The 19,875-nt window shown below is 40.6% G+C and overlaps 1 protein-coding gene across 1 annotated transcript in view; it reads right to left on the bottom strand.

Moving 5' to 3' along the window:
* LOC128685728 (transmembrane 7 superfamily member 3) overlaps positions 1–16,527 on the bottom strand; it is a 34,921-nt gene extending 18,394 nt beyond the window's left edge. Inside the window, exons 1-3 of the mRNA XM_053772305.2 lie at positions 16,263–16,527; positions 14,610–14,787; positions 2,295–2,461 (exon numbers count right to left, since the gene is read on the bottom strand). Coding sequence (XP_053628280.2) covers positions 2,295–2,461; positions 14,610–14,787; positions 16,263–16,416 — 499 coding nt within the window. The 5' untranslated portion in view covers positions 16,417–16,527. The remainder of the gene's footprint in view (positions 1–2,294; positions 2,462–14,609; positions 14,788–16,262) is intronic.
* Between the last annotated feature and the right edge of the window lie 3,348 nt (positions 16,528–19,875).

A 19,875-nucleotide genomic window follows, 5' to 3' on the forward strand; every position in this document is an offset into this window, starting at 1 on the left:
ACAATTCCTCAAAATATTCCCTCCATCTTCCCAATACCTCTAACTCTCCATTTAATAACTCTCCTCTCCAATTTTATATATACTCTGATAATTATACTCATGTGTACCTGTACCTAAGTAAACTTACACACTGTGCTGGCATGCAGGTACACATTAAAATCACTAACAGTGTTTTATTAGTCTTGAAGATGTCATATTAATAATGATAATAATAACACACAATAATAATCACTCTGAGGAGCATTAACCCTTTGACTGTCGCAAGCCCTTTTCTGAAACTCATTTTATGTCGAAAAAGTTTCGGAAAAAAAAAATTATTTGTTCTTATGAAATGATAGAGAATCTTTTCCTGATGGTAATGATACCAAAAGTACGAAATTTTATCGAAAACTTATGGAATTATGCTCCCGCGTTAGCAATCTCTGCGATATATACGCATCAGCGAATTCGCCATTTGAGCCCTATTTTTGGCCAATTCCATTACTCCAGCCGACCAAACTCATAGTTATTTCTTTAGAACTCAATTTTTTCTATCAATTGATTACAAGAAACTGCCCATTTACTGATTTCAACTACCTAATAAAGTGGCCAGAAATTGGCAATTTGGCCAATTTCACGTAAATTAAAAAAGATGCCAATTTCAAAATAGGGTCCAGAATAAACGATGCAGACATTCTTGGCACTAAAATAACATATCCTCTGTTCATTAGTCATGTCTCTAGGCCCCTCTTATATTACTCTTGCTTTCTATTTTGATTTTTGATTCACACAAAAAATAGAAGATTTACTGTTATGCAGACTACTGCATTACAGTAAAAATGATATAAATAATATCAGTGCACTAGTGAAATAATATTAGACTCCTCTGTTGACATGTATTGGACGTGTGGTGTGATTTGCTTACTCTTGAAAAACATATTATCTGTTATCAAACTTATTTCTATACAATTTTCAATTAAAGGCAACTCATTATCACTTTACCCTGGCACCCCAAACTTACCTTCTATGCTTTTTGCAACATCTTGAAAATCTCTATCTAATAAATAAATAAATCTCTCTCTCCCTCTTTCTCTCCCTCTCTCTTTCTCTCCCCCTCTCTTTTTCTCTCTAGAAAGTGCATAACACTAAATATGCCCCACTTTTTGCATCCCACCTTTATTTTAATCTGCATAATCCTTTAATTTATACATTTATATTCCCACTTTTCCTTCCAGTGTCACGAGGTTGAGAGGCTTTTTGTAAGAGCCACTAGTGTCACACCCATAAAGGCTGTACTTCATACTCTTTGACAAGTGGGTGTCACACCTACATGTCACAAGGGAACATTGTACAATCTGGTATTTCCTAGATGTACATGAAAATTGTCAAACCTGTCACTCATCAAGCCATTAACTTTTCCACTCACTCCCCCCCCCCCCAACACACACAGCTGCTGCTTTCATATCAGTTATTTCTATAGCAAACCAATTTTTCTTTTGTTTCACTGTCATTTATTCGTTCTTCCTTTACCAATTATTTCATTACATTGCAATACTGCAGTTTCATTAATGAGCTCTTTTCATTTTGTTGGTCACATTTAAGCTCACTCTCAAAATAACCTTACAGTATCTACTTCCATAAACCATCATTCTAACTACATGTACATCTTGCTCTCTTCTTAGATTACAGTACTGTACAGATAAGCTCCTAAATTGATGCATTTGGATTATCCAACATTTTTATTGAAGGACTCACAAATAGCTTAATCACCTACTTTTGTGCAATGCCTAATTTTTGGGCTTGGTGCAATTCCTAATTTGAAAGCCACCCATAGACTTTCATTCACAATGTGCTCCATGAATTTCCCAAATGCAAATCTGCCTTTTTTTCTGGACATTTTTTTTTTTATGAAAGTTAATATGAATCACACTAGAGCAACATATATGGCCTATGAAACACAAAACGAGCCAAAATAAAAAAAATTATATAAAAATAATTAATTTAGTTATATTTGCAAATTCTGAAATACCAAGAATATCTAGAAATGTAACCCTAATGAATTTATGGGTTCAACTGAATTTCCATATGCCATCATTCTTACCAAGTACAGTATCTCACTTGACTTTAATGTGTATTCTTTGACTTCTAATGCAGTATATAGTGCATTTTTCTCTTAAATGAACTGCCAATAAGCAATTTATGCAATAATCTCTCTCTCACACACACTCACACACACACACACACACACACACACACACACACACACACACACACACACACACACACACACGAGAACAAGCAAGAGCACAACCTACCATCACTACTGTAATTCCGCACCATGAATAAGACAGTAATATTTTTATTGTGACAGTTGGTGAGAAACACGTGACATGTTTGTTTGTATGAGGGATTTGATGAGCTGTTCAGATGAACCATCAGTCCTGGGCTAGTGCTATTGACATAATTACCCGGAGTTGGCATTCTGAAAGATAATTGAAAAAGAAAGGTGATAAACCTCAACTCTTGCTTCATTGCAGCTTCAACTGTATAACTTTATTAGTTGTAGTCCTAGTTTAAATCTTCCCAAAATGCAATATATAATTCTGGGTTTTTCTTATAGGGGTACAGTTAACCCATCCATTACACTAATCAGTATGTACCTTTTTTTTTGGAAAATAAAACATTTATGTATATTCAGATTTTTATTATCCATCGGCATTCCAGTGATAAACCTGTTTTACAAAACAAGCCTAGTGCACAAACAGCCAGTGTAGCCAAAGGCAGTTGCAAAGACTGCAACTGCCACAAAAAGAAAAGTCTGCTCTCAGAGGGGTCTCTGGTGGTAATAGTGAATGAAGAGCATATGGATGAGCTCAAAGGTATGCATCTCATTCTGGCACCTGTACTAAAATGGTGGACAACTGTGCCCTTGCCGGGGCATTACTTGGTAAGCGATTCATAGGCAAACCTCTCTAACTCTCAATGAGTAAGTATACATTAAGTCTCATTAAGATAACCCCATTAGTTTATATAATTTATACTTTCTATATAAATGTATGAGAAATCAGAAAATAAAATCTTTGCACATATGATAAACTAAAAGAATGGGTGGAGCTTGAACCCAAAGCAAGCAAGTCCTCAAACTAGCAGGCCAGTGTGCTATCCACTGGTCCATGCCAGTGTAACAAGATTCATCCAACTAGGTATGCTGTATAGAAATAGGAATGTTAGCATGGACTCCACTGTGACCACAAATACATTTGTGGTCATAGTGGGGCCAATGCTGTATAGAAATGTATCTAGTTGCATGAATCTTGTTAGCCAACATGGTCTAGTGGTTAGCACATTGGCCTACCAATTTTGGGACTAGTCTGCCATGGTTTCGAGCCCAACCTAAACTGTAGTTGATTTACAATCATGTTACGATTTTGCGAGTCATGATAAACTGATAGTTTGTGGGATAAAAGGGTATGGGAGGCAAAAAACAGGCTCTCTTGAAAAATCTATTTCTATCAAAATGGCATTAATTAGTTAGACACACATTTTATTCTTACAGGTTAACATTTTTCTTACTCTGCAGTTAAAACTACTGCAACAAAAAAAGTACTGAAGCCAATTTTCAGCAGACGGGCAAACTTTCTGTTGTACAGGAGGCCTTCCACATTCGCGAGGGTTAGGGGATCAAGAACCTCGTGAATCTTGAAAATTCGTGAATTTCTGGTGCACACATATATTGTAAGGAAATATAATAATAGCATTTACTTAGCCTAAGAATACTGCTTCCTTAACCTATTGAACCACGAACAATCATAAAATTCATGAACACATCGAAAAATATTGTATATACATGTTATGGTTTAATAACAAACAAGGCTTGGAATTTGCGAATGTTCAAAGCTTGCGAAAGTGGAGGGCTAGCTGCATAGCTGTCGATTTTGGTCGTCCATTTTAGCACTAACCCTCATTTGTTCCTTATTTTACAATAAACATTTTTTTTCTTATCTGTGGCTTCCACTCATGCCAGAGTGCCAACAGGTTGTCTGGTTCATTCTCTCTACCTCCCCTGACTGTTTTTTGTATTTGTTTGTTCTTCTGTCTCTGAAATATGTACGTCCAGAAACCCTTTGATGGTGGCCCAGGACCCAGAAACCTTTTGATGGTGGCCCAGGACCCAGAAACCCTTTGATGGTGCCCAGGACCCAGAAACCCTTTGATGGTGGCCCAGGACCCAGAAACCCTTTGATGGTGGCCCAGGACCCAGAAACCCTTTGATGGTGGCCCAGGACCCAGAAACCCTTTGATGGTGGCCCAGGACCCAGAAACCCTTTGATGGTGGCCCAGGACCCAGAAACCCTTTGATGGTGGCCCAGGACCCAGAAACCCTTTGATGGTGGCCCAGGACCCAGAAACCCACTGATGGTGGCCCAGGACCCAGAAACCCACTGATGGTGGCCCAGGACCCAGAAACCCTCTGATGGTGGCCCAGGACCCAGAAACCCTCTGATGGTGGCCCAGGACCCAGAAACCCACTGATGGTGGCCCAGGACCCAGAAACCCACTGATGGTGGCCCAGGACCCAGAAACCCACTGATGGTGGCCCAGGACCCAGAAACCCACTGATGGTGGCCCAGGACCCAGAAACCCACTGATGGTGGCCAAGGACCCAGAAACCCTCTGATGGTGGCCCAGGACCCAGAAACCCTCTGATGGTGGCCCAGGACCCAGAAACCCTCTGATGGTGGCCCAGGACCCAGAAACCCTCTGATGGTGGCCCAGGACCCAGAAACCCTCTGATGGTGGCCCAGGACCCAGAAATCCTCTGATGGTGGCCCAGGACCCAGAAACCCTCTGATGGTGGCCCAGGACCCAGAAACCCTCTGATGGTGGCCCAGGACCCAGAAACCCTCTGATGGTGGCCCAGGACCCAGAAACCCTCTGATGGTGGCCCAGGACCCAGAAACCCTCTGATGGTGGCCCAGGACCCAGAAACCCTCTGATGGTGGCCCAGGACCCAGAAACCCTCTGATGGTGGCCCAGGACCCAGAAACCCTCTGATGGTGGCCCAGGACCCAGAAACAAACTGATGGTGGCCCAGGACCCAGAAACCCTCTGATGGAGGCCCAGGACCCAGAAACCCTCTGATGGAGGCCCAGGACCCAGAAACCCTCTGGTGGTGGTCCAGGACCCAGAAACCCTCTGGTGGTGGTCCAGGACCCAGAAACCCTCTGATGGTGGTCCAGGACCCAGAAACCCTCTGATGGTGGTCCAGGACCCAGAAACCCTCTGATGGTGGTCCAGGACCCAGAAACCCTCTGATGGTGGTCCAGGACCCAGAAACCCTCTGATGGTGGTCCAGGACCCAGAAACCCTCTGATGGTGGTCCAGGACCCAGAAACCCTCTGATGGTGGTCCAGGACCCAGAAACCCTCTGATGGTGGTCCAGGACCCAGAAACCCTCTGATGGTGGTCCAGGACCCAGAAACCCTCTGATGGTGGTCCAGGACCCAGAAACCCTCTGATGGTGGTCCAGGACCCAGAAACCCTCTGATGGTGGTCCAGGACCCAGAAACCCTCTGAAACCCTCTGCTGGTGGTCCAGGACCCAGAAACCCTCTGATGGTGGTCCAGGACCCAGAAACCCTCTGATGGTGGTCCAGGACCCAGAAACCCTCTGATGGTGGTCCAGGACCCAGAAACCCTCTGATGGTGGTCCAGGACCCAGAAACCCTCTGATGGTGGTCCAGGACCCAGAAACCCTCTGATGGTGGTCCAGGACCCAGAAACCCTCTGATGGTCGTCCAGGACCCAGAAACCCTCTGATGGTGGTCCAGGACCCAGAAACCCTCTGATGGTGGTCCAGGACCCAGAAACCCTCTGATGGTGGTCCAGGACCCAGAAACCCTCTGATGGTGGTCCAGGACCCAGAAACCCTCTGATAGTGGTTGTTGCATCCCCTGAATGGGTCACAATGTATATGATGTATATTATGTATATGTATATAATGTATATTACCTTTTCATATAATTTTATATTGCTTATATTTGCGATAATAGCTAAATTGTAAATATATTGCTTTATGTTATTATTTGACTTAGTTATGTTGTTAGGTAGGATGTAACCTTCATATATTATTATTATGTGCTCATAGTTAAAGTCTTGATTGGCTGACTACAGTAATTATTGCTCGTGGCTCGTTATTCTGCCGGCTTCGGTGTTACTGTGCAGCAACTGTCCACGGAGCTATCACGTGATCGAGGGGGGGTGTTCTCACCTCGCCTGAAGTATTCAGTCTGGTCTAGACTCACTTGGTGTTTGGACGTATTCCAGACAAGAAGTGCCTAAATCTCCCTTATTGGCCCTTGTTGGAAGATCGTCTCTGTCTCATTGTTGTTGTAGGTTCTGTGGGACTCTGTTCACAGAACATTGTATAGACTTAGTGATTTTCAACATTGTACTGAGGTTGTGTGTCACATAGACACTGAGCAACTCAGGTCCTGAGCTGTAGCTTCTGACCTAACTTGTACTGGTATCTGTGTATTATCACAGTCGGGGATTTTCTTATGCTGAACTTAGATTCAGTAGTATGGGAGTTTTGTGACTTTTGTGGAGGATCTGCTGATGGTCCCTACTTAGTGTCGTTATATTATCTCCTTGTTCCTGATTCTGTGTCGCAGTTGCTTGTTATATTGTTGTTCGGCTTAGCAGTCATTTTATTGTTCAAGCAAGCTGTTCTGATTGCCAGGTGGTCAAGAAGTTAGTTTATGTGAGGACTTTGTCAGTCACTTGTTTAAGTCTAGTCGAGTCGTGAGACATAGTGAACTACTTAGAGCACTTACACACACATACACACAAACTTATTTGTATATTGTATTAAATGCTAATGTACCAGACGGTACTAAAGATGTATAGATGTGATATGTGCTTTCGGCACAATACTACTGTACATGAGAGAAGCGATTAATATTATTTTGATTACTGTGATTAATTTAATTTGATATACGCCTAGACAACTTAATTAATAAATTTATTAAATTTTAATTTCTCTAGTTAGTAGCCTACCAGTTGTAATCCTGAAGCACTAATAATTCTTATTGAATTCTAATGGATAATTGGACAAGGATACTGACTAATTGTTACGAAAACCCAGTAACAGGCGGTAACAGGTGGTCCAGGACCCAGAAACCCTCTGATGGTGGCCCAGGACCCAGAAACCCTCTGATGGTGGCCCAGGACCCAGAAACCCTCTGATGGTGGTCCAGGACCCAGAAACCCTCTGATGGTGGTCCAGGACCCAGAAACCCTCTGATGGTGGTCCAGGACCCAGAAACCCTCTGATGGTGGTCCAGGACCCAGAAACCCTCTGATGGTGGTCCAGGACCCAGAAACCCTCTGGTGGTCCAGGACCCAGAAACCCTCTGATGGTGGTCCAGGACCCAGAAACCCTCTGATGGTGGTCCAGGACCCAGAAACCCTCTGATGGTGGTCCAGGACCCAGAAACCCTCTGATGGTGGTCCAGGACCCAGAAACCCTCTGATGGTGGTCCAGGACCCAGAAACCCTCTGATGGTGGTCCAGGACCCAGAAACCCTCTGATGGTGGTCCAGGACCCAGAAACCCTCTGGTGGTGGTCCAGGACCCAGAAACCCTATGGTGGTCCAGGACCCAGAAACCCTATGATGGTGGTCCAGGACCCAGAAACCCTATGATGGTGGTCCAGGACCCAGAAACCCTTTGATTGAGGGTCCAGGATTTAAAAAAAATTTTGATTTAGAGGGTCAGGATTCCAAAACCTTTCAACTGGGGGACCCAGATCCATAAACCTTTGATTGAACACAACTAAGTAAAGTGTATCTCTGGAACGTAGGCAATGGAGGATCAAGCCTCTATCTACCACTTCTTGTGGTGAATGATACCACAGGTTTAGAGCATCACACTTGTAAAAAAAAAAATCACTTACATGATAAAAAAATCAACAAAATTATTTCAGCAACTGTTTCATGTACGCCTTCAGAGATTTAATTAATGGTAACACACACACAAAAAAAAAAGAATGCACAGAATAAGAAAAAAATGCGATATAGACAGGGCTTTGGCTACTGGTTTTTATAGTCTGAAAGTTATCTTTAAAATTTGGATTACACTGAATACTGTATGAAAAGTAGTGATTGCAAACAAGAGGCCAAAAGTTGCAACTGAGTGGTCTGGTCTTGCTAATTACTGGCCATGTGATGAATTGTTGTGCAAATAACCAAAGAATAATTATGTTATTAATGATCCTGTTGATTTATGGTGACAAGGTTTGTACCCAGTAAATTATACTCTAAGTATTCTAAAGAAAAAGTACAAAAGTCTAGGGATTTAAAAGTTTGTGTAATCATATGATGTTTGAAGGACATAAATAAATTCATAAAGTAAATTGATGTCATTGTCAGAAACATTAAAAGGGGGAAAAAAAAGTTTGAATAAAATAAATAAGACAGATGTATAACTCAAAATGTTTCTTCTATAGCATGCTCATGTCACTAAATCTGAACAACTTTTTTTTTTTTTCAGTTTACAGACTTTTTAAATTTAATCTTCTTGAGTTTGAACATAAGAACATAATAAAGAAGGAACAATGCAGCAGGCCTACTGGCCCATGTGATGCAGGTCCAATTCTTCCACCGGCTTAAGCCAATGCCTTAACCCAGTCAGGTCAGTCACATTTACTTAAGGGAGGAGCACAGCAACTGACATTGTAGCACAAGCTAGTCAGGTCCAACTCACACCCACCCACACTCACTCGTGTATTTATCCACCCTATTTTTTAAAACTACACAACGTCTTAGCTATTTTGACGGTACTCGGGAGTTTGTTCCACTCATCCACTTATCAGGGAAGTCAAGATCAAAGTCTTAAGAATAAGGACTTTATGGTATCCATCTCTCAATCTTTTATACCAGAGGGGCCACTGGAATGTAAGACTGTGGTAGGGAAATGACCAAAGCATGTCAAATGAGAGACACTCAAGTTAGATTCAAGGAAAAGGAAGGTGGGTTCAATTCCCTGGATCAAGAGCACCTCACCAGCATCAAGGAACCTCTCTTCAGAGGTCCTAAAAAAAAAAAAGCATTGAATTCTCTTACCACCACTGAACAATTTGTTTAATACTTCAGTCATTTCACCTACCAAATGTTAGGTCTGCCAATTGAAGCATCTTCAAATTACAATTGAAAGATGGGCAACATGAAGGCCTTTGAAATAAGATTGCGATTCTGACTTCTCCCATGTAACTTACTAAATTACATTAGTCCTTCATTTAATACATAGTCTGCAAAATGTCACAAATTGCTTCCTATATTTTTGAACCAACATGAAAAAGGATACTACCTTATGAGTTGTAACCTTCATTCTCCATAATTACATAAATTTCATCTCTGTCAATATGTAAATTAAAAAAAAAAAAAAAAAAAGTTAGTCAGGCAACAAGACCTTAAGGTACTCTCTTTGCGGACAGACTTATTGAAACACAAATATTATTGTACATATGACACACAAACACATTCATACACATTAACACAGTACACACACATGCAAAACACATTATTTCTGAATTTGCTCTTAATAATGACTACATGGTAATGATCATAGTGTATATCAGTAAGTTCGATTGCATAGAATAAACTCTAGCTTTCATTACACAAATAATCCACACTTAGCAGACTGAAACTTATGACAACATTTCGGTCTGACTTGGACCATTAACAAGTCACACTAAGGTGAGCAAGAAAGAGGGTCAGAATATGAAAGGGGAAAGGAAAGGGAGCAGTACAAGGGGAAGAGGGCAGTTATGTAATAGTATAGTACAGGTGGCAGTGGCAGCAGCAGAAAATGGGTAAATATGACAGTGTAGTATTAGTACTAGCAGCATTAGTAGCAGTACTATCAGCACTAGTACTAGTAGGAAGGCCATAAGTTCATATTAACAGAGGAGCATTGTGGAAGAACTACTTGCCCACAGGCATAGGACAAAATCACATGCGAGACAAAACCCTCATAGGACAAAACCCACCTAGGCAGAAGACATGAAAAGCAATAAAAATATAGGAAAGATGAAGAGGTAGGGAGAGAAGGAGATAAAAGTTAGGTCAAGTCATGAGCGCTTTAAAGTTAAGATCATTTGACTTTACCTAACTTTGTCTTTTTCTCTTCTTACCTCTTCACTGTACCTATATTTTCAATGCCTTTTCTGTCTTCTACCTAGGTGGGTTATGTCCTATGGAGGTTTTATTCCACTGGGAATTCTGTCCTACACCCATGGGCTAGTAACTCTTCTTGATCTGGCAATCATTACTCTGGTTCAATCACTAATCCAGCAATAATTTCGGCTAGCATAATTTCAAATTTCCCGGGTTGCCTCACCAACCTGCTGCTACTTGCTGTACAAACGTTGTTGGTGTCACTTGCAAACAGACAAGCCATTACATTTTTTTTCCTACTTAGCAGTATATTTTCATAAGGTTAACTTGTTATGGCTGTTTTTTCCTACTTTGCAGTATATTTTCATAAGGTTTTTATGGTTGTATTCTCAGTTTTTTTTGGTTTCAGGAAGGAAAGTACCTTGAAATTGAGCTCAAAGTAGCGGAAATGTTCGATTAGTGATGGTCAACCTGTACTACTATTTCTTCACTAATACACTCTGCCATTATTTTTTCCTCAGTTTTCCACTACTACCTTCTTATTTCTATCTCTACCACTACTACCTTACTAATAGTACCAGCACCACTACTACCTTACTAATAGTACCAGCACCACTACTACCTTACTAACTGTACTACCAGCACCACTACTACCTTACTAATAGTACCACCACCACTACTGCACCACTACCAATAGTACCACCACCACCACTACTGCACCACTACCAATAGTACCACCACCACCACTACTGCACTACTACCAACAGTATCACTACCACTACTGTACCACTACCAATAGTACCACCACCACTACTGCACCACTACCAATAGTACCACCACCACCACTACTGCACTACTACCAACAGTATCACCACCACTACTGTACCACTACCAATAGTACCACCACCACTACTGCACCACTACCAATAGTACCACCACCACCACCACTACTGCACTACTACCAACAGTATCACCACCACTACTGTACCACTACCAATAGTACCACCACTACTGCACCACTACCAATAGTACCACCACCACTACTGTACCACTACCAATAGTACCACCATCACCACTACTCCACTACTACCAACAGTACCACCACCACCACTACCAATAGTACCACCACTACTACTGCACCACTACCAATAGTACCACCACCACTACTGCACCACTACCAATAGTACCACCATCACCACTACTGCACTACTACCAACAGTACCACCACCACTACCAATAGTACCACCACCACTACTGCACCACTACCAATAGTACCACCACCACTACTGCACCACTACCAATAGTACCACCACTACTACTGCACCACTACCAATAGTACCACCACTACTGCACTACTACCAACAGTACCACCACCACTTCCAATAGTACCACCACCACTACTGCACTACCAACAGTACCACCACCATCACTACCAATAGTACCACCACTACTATTGCACCACTACCAATAGTACTACCCCCACCACTACCAATAGTACCACCACTACTACTGCACCACTACCAATAGTACCACCACCGCTACTGCACCACTACCAATAGTACCACCATCACCACTACTGCACTACTACCAACAGTACCACCACCACTACCAATAGTACCACCACCACTACTGCACCACTACCAATAGTACCACCACCACTACTGCACTACTACCAACAGTACCACCACCATCACTACCAATAGTACCACCATCACTACCAATAGTACCACCACTACTATTGCACCACTACCAATAGTACCACCACCACTACTGCACCACTACCAATAGTACCACCACCACCACCACTACCAATAGTACCAGCACTACTATTGCACCACTACCAATAGTATCACCACCACTACTGCACTACTACCAATAGTACCACTACCACTACTGTGCTACTACCAATAGTACCACTACCACTACTGCACTACTACTAACAGTACCACCAGCACCACACCACCATTACTACACTACTAATACACAGTACCACCACCACTACTACCTTACTAATAGTACCACCACCCCTACTACCTTACTAATAGTACCACCACCTCTACTAACTTACTAATAGTGCCACCACCCTTACTACCTTACTAACAGTACCACCACCCCTACTACCTTACTAATAGTACCACCACCCCTACTACTTTACTAATAGTACCACCACCCCTACTACCTTACTAATAGTACCACCACCCCTACTACTTTACTAATAGTACCACCACCCCTACTACCTTACTAATAGTACCACCACCCCTACTACCTTACTAACAGTACCACCACCCCTACTATCTTACTAATAGTACCACCACCCCTACTACCTTACTAATAGTACCACCACCCCTATTACCTTACTAATACTACCACCACCCCTACTGCATTACTAATACTACCACCACCACCACTGCACTAGTAATACTACCACCACCACCACTGCACTACTAATACTACCACCACTACTGCACTACTTATACTACCACCACCACTACTGCACTACTAATACAGTGGACCCTTGACCAACAATGGCATCGATTAACGATAAATCCGACTAGCGATACATTTTAACGCAAAAATTTTGCCTCGACTAGCGCTAAAAAACTCGACCAACACTATTCGTTCCGTCTGAGACGCGTCCACTTCTGGCCAGTGTTTACAAGCCAGCCAGCCACTGCGGTCGCTTCCAAGCATACAATCGGAACATTTCATATTATCACAGCCTTTTTAGTGATTGCACCTGCAAAATAAGTCACCATGGGCCCCAAGAAAGCTTCTAGTGCCAACCCTAGAGCAAAAAGGGTGAGAATTACAATGGATATGTAGAAAGAGATCATTGCTAAGTATGAAAGTGGAGTGCGTGTCTCCGAGCTGGCCAGGTTGTACACAAAACCCCAATCAACCATTGCTACTATTGTGGCCAAGAAAACGGCAATCAAGGAAGCTGTTCTTGCCAAAGGTGCAACTATGTTTTCGAAACTGAGATCACAAGTAATAGAAGATGTTGAGAGACTGTTATTGGTGTGGATAAACAAAAAACAGATAGCAGGATATAGCATCTCTCAAGCGATCATATGTGAAAAGGCTAGGAAGTTGCATAAGGATTTAATTAGAAAAATGCCAGCAACTAGTGGTGATGTAAGTGAATTTAAGGTCAGCAAAGGTTGGTTTGAGAGATTTAAGAATCGTAGTGGTAGACATAGTGTGATAAGGCATGGTGAGGCTGCCAGTTTGGACCAAAAAGCAGCTGAAAAATATGTGCAGGAATTCAAGGAGTACACAGACAGTGAAGAAGCAAAACCTGAACAAGTGTTTAATTGTGACACTGACAATGTTGTGAAACACTTTAGGAATGTCATAAAGGAACGGGAGGTACAGGCCTCTATGGACAGATATGTTGTGCGACAGAGGTCCAGTGACTCTCAAGCTGGTCCTAGTGGCATTAAAAGAAGAAGGGAAGTAACCCCGAAAAAGGACTTGCCACCTCAAGTCCTAATGGAAGGGGATTCCCCTTCTAAACACTAACACCATCAACACTCTCCCCTCCTCCCATCCTATCAATCATCACCATATCTTCAATAAAGGTAAGTGTCATGTAACTATGCATGTCTTCTTCAGTTTGTGTGTATTAAAATTAATATTTCATGTGGTAAAATTTTTTTTTTTTCAATACTTTTGGGCGTCTTGCACGGATTAATTTGATTTCCATTATTTCTTATGGGGAAAATTAACTCGACTAACAATAATTTTGATTAACGATGAGCTCTCAGGAACGGATTAATATCGCTGGTCGAGGGTCCACTGTACTACCACCACCACCACTGCACTACTAATACTACCACCACCACCACCACTGCACTACTAATACTACCACCACCACCACCACTGCACTTCTAATACTACCACCACTACTGCACTACAGGTCGGCCATCACTAATCCAGCAATCAGTTATCCTGTTCCATCAGTAATCCAGCACTAATTTCAGCTAGCATAATTTAAAATTTCATCATTATACTGACTCAGTAATTGTGCAGATGGTTGTAAATCCACAGCAGCAAGCCAGTGGAGGAGAAAGCAGTGATGAAAAGGAGGAAGATGTAGCAAAAGTCTCTACTGATAGGTTAATTAAGTGTATTCTAACCTAACCACTCTGTAATCCAGCAAACTCACTAATCCTGCACACTACAGGTCCCAATTGTACTAATACTACCTCCACTGCTACTGCAATGTACTGCTACTTCTACCACCTGATCTGCCACTCCCTTCTACTGCCCACTCTCACATATATATTGTGGGCTTCTTCCCTTCTCACTTCATTGTAATTTCTTAATATTCCAAGTGAGACATATATATAGCCATAAGTTTCAGTCTCCTAACTGTGGGTTATTCAAGTATTGCTCCAGCCATGGTATTGTGACTTTACTTTCTTTAACTTCCATTTTCACTGATACTTACAGTTCATGACCAAGGATGAGATATCGATTCTGAGAATGAGCCTGGACTATAAGGAAACCGATGTTCTCTTCATCAATATCTGTGATGCTGACAGCAATGCTAGTATGATGGCCGATGCCGAAGATCTCATAGGTGACATTTTTCATGGAGTACTCCTTTTCCTTAACATCTAGCTTACCTAAAAGTAAACAAATGATACACATGATAAAACATTTGAAACTGATTTTTATGCATTTATTTAATATTTAATTTTTTTTGTATACAATACAGTGTACATATAGAGATTACAAACTTTCAAATAAATATTCAATTACTATTATGATTTAGTTCATATTTATCAGTTTTTTTTTTTGTAGAAAGCAATCAGTTTTTAATGTTAGCTTTTCATGACCATTTTAAAAATACAAACTTCTTTCTCTTTTACATATCCAGTATGTGTGCAAGTTTTGGATAAGTTATGATATGTTATGTTATGACAAGTGTCACTTGAAATTAGTCCCACAAAATTATATATTGCAGTTTTTTCATTATAGCCATTTAGGCAAAAAAAATATGAGGGATAGTGTCATGTATAAAATGAATGCCGGAAGGTTTCAACTACAGCAAAGTTAAATACAGTACATATACAAAATTTTCACTATTCAAATTTTTTTCCCCCAACTATCCAATTATACATGCCACTGCCTCATATTTCAAGTTTGATCTAAAAATAACTTAAGCAAATCTGAAGATACAGCTTATTAGGAAAATATTCTACTTCCATGTAATAAGCCCATTATAACTTATTATATCATGGAGATTATTAACAGTAGTACAAATATAAATTTCGTGACATTCATTCTCTAAGACTTCTCACCATCTTCCCATTCATTCTTCCTTTACCTATTCTCACCTTTCTTTCCCTCCCCTCCTACTTCTTTACACCCTCTTTTCCTTTTTCCCCTTCTCTCCAGCCTCACTTCCCCTCCCCACAGCTTTCTCTCAAAAGATGAGACTGATATAAAAGTAAAACTAATTATAAATATACAAGAAAATATGAATAAATATTCAATACTGTACATAGGGAATACACACATATATACTGCAGAGAGAATAAAGCTTCAGATTTTTAACCCTAGAGTAGTGTAGCTTATTTTTATTGGGGATTCTGTTCATTTAATGCTAAGTGAACAGAAGTAAGTGTGGATGGCTTGCCCTTATGTTTTCTCTCACCGAGGACTGAACCTTGGTCATCTTGCTACAAACCAAATGTGCTACCACTGAGAATCAAAGGATTTATTGATTAATTACAGAAAATAATGATGTACGTTAATCATATTCAGAAGGCAAAAAGAGCTATACTAATTACATTCTAGTAGAATTAATGTTATTTCAGCTATTAATTTACAACTGCAATAGGCATATTTTAGTGTTCAATCATATATTTTTGTACAGATTAATGATTCTCACAGGTTATCCAAGAGTAATAATTCTCTAGGGCTAAAAATCTGAAGCAAGTTTTCTTTGTCAATTAACACAGGTACATGGACAAAAATTTCATAACATTAAACTGAGCAATACTTGCCTTAGTTTTTATACTTCAACAAGAAAAAAAAACATGCAAAAATGCCTCAAAAGACCTAAAAGTAGAGCACTGCTTCATACATATCTTACCATCATTATGATGACAGAGTGTATCATGGTGGTATCCAGTACTGTCTCCACCTGTCCTCAGTACTGTCACATCCTTACTGGGAGTCACGCTAACCACACAACACACTACACACACATAAATCAAATTACTAAAAGTCTTCCTTGGGTGCCTCATAACTACATGGCCAATGTGGCGAACAAGGCGACCAGCCAATATTTCCTGGTATCTTGTCTGCTGCTGCGTCTGTTTACATCCATAATCAGCTGATTGGACAACACTATAGAGGTCGCTTTACAATACCTTCTGAGATAACTTGGCCTCATCTAAACGTATCAAATAAATTTAAATTACTATAATTTTAACTTAATAGATGTTAAAAAAAATTTAAATAAATTTATAACTAGCTATGCGAGTAGGGAAGTGGCCTTAAATATGAGAATATAGAAAGTAAAGTCATCACGTAGATGTCTTTGAGGATACGATGAGAGTGCAGGTGTCTTCCCCTAGATGGCAGCACCAGCAGTTGTCAGTGATGGCTGCTGTTGATCAATGCTTCCCTCGAATTACACTGTATATATTTCATTAATAACCCAGCTATGTATTGTAGATAATAAACAAAGATGGGTAAGGACGCCGACTTGCTAGAAGCTGCTCGGAATGGCAATTTTCAAGTGGTGGAGAAGATATTAAGCTCAAAAGCGAAGAGATCGGGTCCACTTGCGAGGTAAGTTGATCACATCCCCGCCCATTTCCTGAGGTAAAAATTGAATTCATGAGGCAGCTGTATTTTCCAGTCATGTGAAACACGTGCTTTGGAGATGATGATAATTATGTGTTATAGTAACCATTGTAGAGAAGTGTAGCTTTATTCTTATAGGACTGTTACCAATCCGTGCCATTGTTACACTGGTGGTACAGGTTGACTTATAAACTTCTATGTCTAGTGTAAATATTGTAGCCATAAACCTAGTCTCCTAAGTACCAGCTACAATCTAAATTTAATTTTAAATAGGGACAATTTTATCTAGCTATTTTAACACATGATCTTGTTAGCAACACCAGTATGTCTTATTACAATATTATTGGGATCATATTCGAGTGAAAAATAAATATTAAAATTAATAGTAATAATGATAATTATTATTGTTAGTAATATAATGTAATGTTTAATAATTATAATAATTTATTTTCCACAAGGTATACATAGTTTTTACAAAATTAATGACGTTTATTAGTACATATGGACAGCCCATGGTTATGCAAAGCATATTAGGACAAGCTAAATATAAAAGAAGAGCATAATAAATACTGTACATATGTAATTGTAAAGACATTAAAGATATAACAAGGACCCCAATGGAAATAAGTCACTTTGATTTTTTTGCTTATCCTAGGTAATTTACACTATGAAAGCAAAAGACTTGGCAAGCGATACAACATCCCCCCCAATGAAAAGCAGGGGCGCCACTAGCACGATAAGAGACAACACAATAAGTGTCAGGGGCCCCAAGACTGTTCAACTGCCTCCCAGCATACATAAGGGGGATTACCAATAGACTCCTGGCTGTCTTCAAGAAGGCTCTGGACAGGCACCTAAAGTCAGTACCTGACTAGCCAGGCTGTGGTTCGTATGTCGGTTTACGTGCAGCCAACAGTAACAGCTTGGTTGATCAGGCCCTGAGCCACCATGAGGCCTGATCACAGACCGAGCTGTGTGGGAATTGACCCCTGAAACCCTCTCCAGGTATACTCCAGGTATGATAATTGTAGTTATGTGTACCTATACCTAAATAAACTTACTAAGTAATCCTAATGACTGTAACAGACATTCCTGTAGATGACAATAGGCTACAAGTGGAGCATGGTACATGATCAATGAGAAGAATGAAGAGTTAAATTTCGGTCAGATAAGTTTTACAGCACTGGGTGACATTTAATACAGTATCTTAAAAGCAAATCGAAAATGGTACAAAAGTTTTACACACAAATTATTTATATTGTAGCATTTGACATAATTAGAATAGGCTTACAACAGTGACAACTGATGATTCTATACATAAATCAGTACTGTGCAGGCATAGTTGTGACATTGAGTTATTGTAGGATCCAACAAAACCAAGTAATGTTTATTAAGAAGAAAAGTCATTACCATGGTTGAAACAACTAACAAATTAACCTCACACTTGAGAGGAAACTCTAGACGACATTCTTTTCCATCCTGGAGCATTATCAAGTCACAGTAGCTATTACTTGATAATTCTCCAGGATGGATCAAATGTTGTATAGAATTTTTTCTCAAGTGTAGGTTATTTGTGATTACCACTTTATTTCCAGTGGGAGATCCTATGTTTTGTATCATTTAGGCTCTTTGTGGATACCATACTTCAAGTAATCCTGTACAGTAGGGAATATGGATACAAATGGCCATTACAAATACAGTGTTTGTATGTATGTATGTATGTAGTATGACCTTGCTCCACAAAGATGGCAGTAAAGCAATAGCAAAGAATTATAGGCCAATAGTGGCCCATGGCCTGGTAGGCAACACTCTTGCTTCACATGCTGAGTGTCCATGATTTGATCCCTTGCAAGGGTAGAAACATTGGGCCTGTTTCCTTACACCTGTTATCCCATTCATCTGGCAAGTAGGTACCAGGGTGTTAGTCAACTGGTGTGGGTTTCATCCTGGGGGATAAGATTGAGGACCCCAATGGAAATAAAACAGACAGTCCATTGATGATGCACTGCTTTTCTTGGGTTATCCTGGATGGCTAACCCTCTGAAGTTAAAAATCCAAGCAAAATCTTATGCCAGCACTAACATCCCTCATCATAAAAATCTTTGAAAGGGTTCTAAGAAGCAAGATTGCCATCCACTTGGATACCCAACAGTTGCACAACCCAGGGCAGCATGGGCTTAGAACAGGTTGCTCCTGTCTTTCACAACTACTGGATCACTAAGACATGGTCTTGGATGCACTGGAGGACAAACATAGACTTTGTGAAAGCCTTGGACAAATACTATCATGGTGTAATAGCACATAAAATGTGTGATACAGGAATAACAGGAAAAGTAGGTAGATAGATCTTTGTGATGTAATGATTTAGAAAAGTTGAATGAGACACTTGTGCAACATTTGGAAATCTTTATTGAGGAAATGTTTTGCCAGCCAGTGGCTTCTTCAGTCCAGTACAGAGAAAAACAGTGAAAGATGAGGAGAATGAGGTAATCAATTCCTCAGCATGGAGTTGATGTGTTCAGTCCATCAGTCTTGAGAAAAACTACAGCATATGCTTGGAGAAGTGGATTATATACTGAAGTAAGGCGAGTAGAAGCCGGAGGGAGGAGGTGGAGTCACCATTGGACAAATCCACTAGTGTAAGTATGTCATACTTGTAGGTTAGTTAATAGACACAAAGAGTAATAGTCAATAGAGTTAAATCTGAGGTGGCTACAGTGAAAAGCTCTGTTCCACAAGGTACAATGCTTGCCTTTGCCTTTACCTTTGAAGAATCTCAAGAGTATATCTACTCTCTGAGCCTGGCCATGGGCCAGGCTCGTCTGGTGCTCGCCTGGTCAACCAGGCAGTGTTTCTGATATCTTCTGGTAAGATGTTGAAAAGCCTGGGACCCC

Source organism: Cherax quadricarinatus, chromosome 23 (assembly GCF_038502225.1).
Source record: "Cherax quadricarinatus isolate ZL_2023a chromosome 23, ASM3850222v1, whole genome shotgun sequence".
NCBI classification, from domain to species: domain Eukaryota; kingdom Metazoa; phylum Arthropoda; class Malacostraca; order Decapoda; family Parastacidae; genus Cherax; species Cherax quadricarinatus.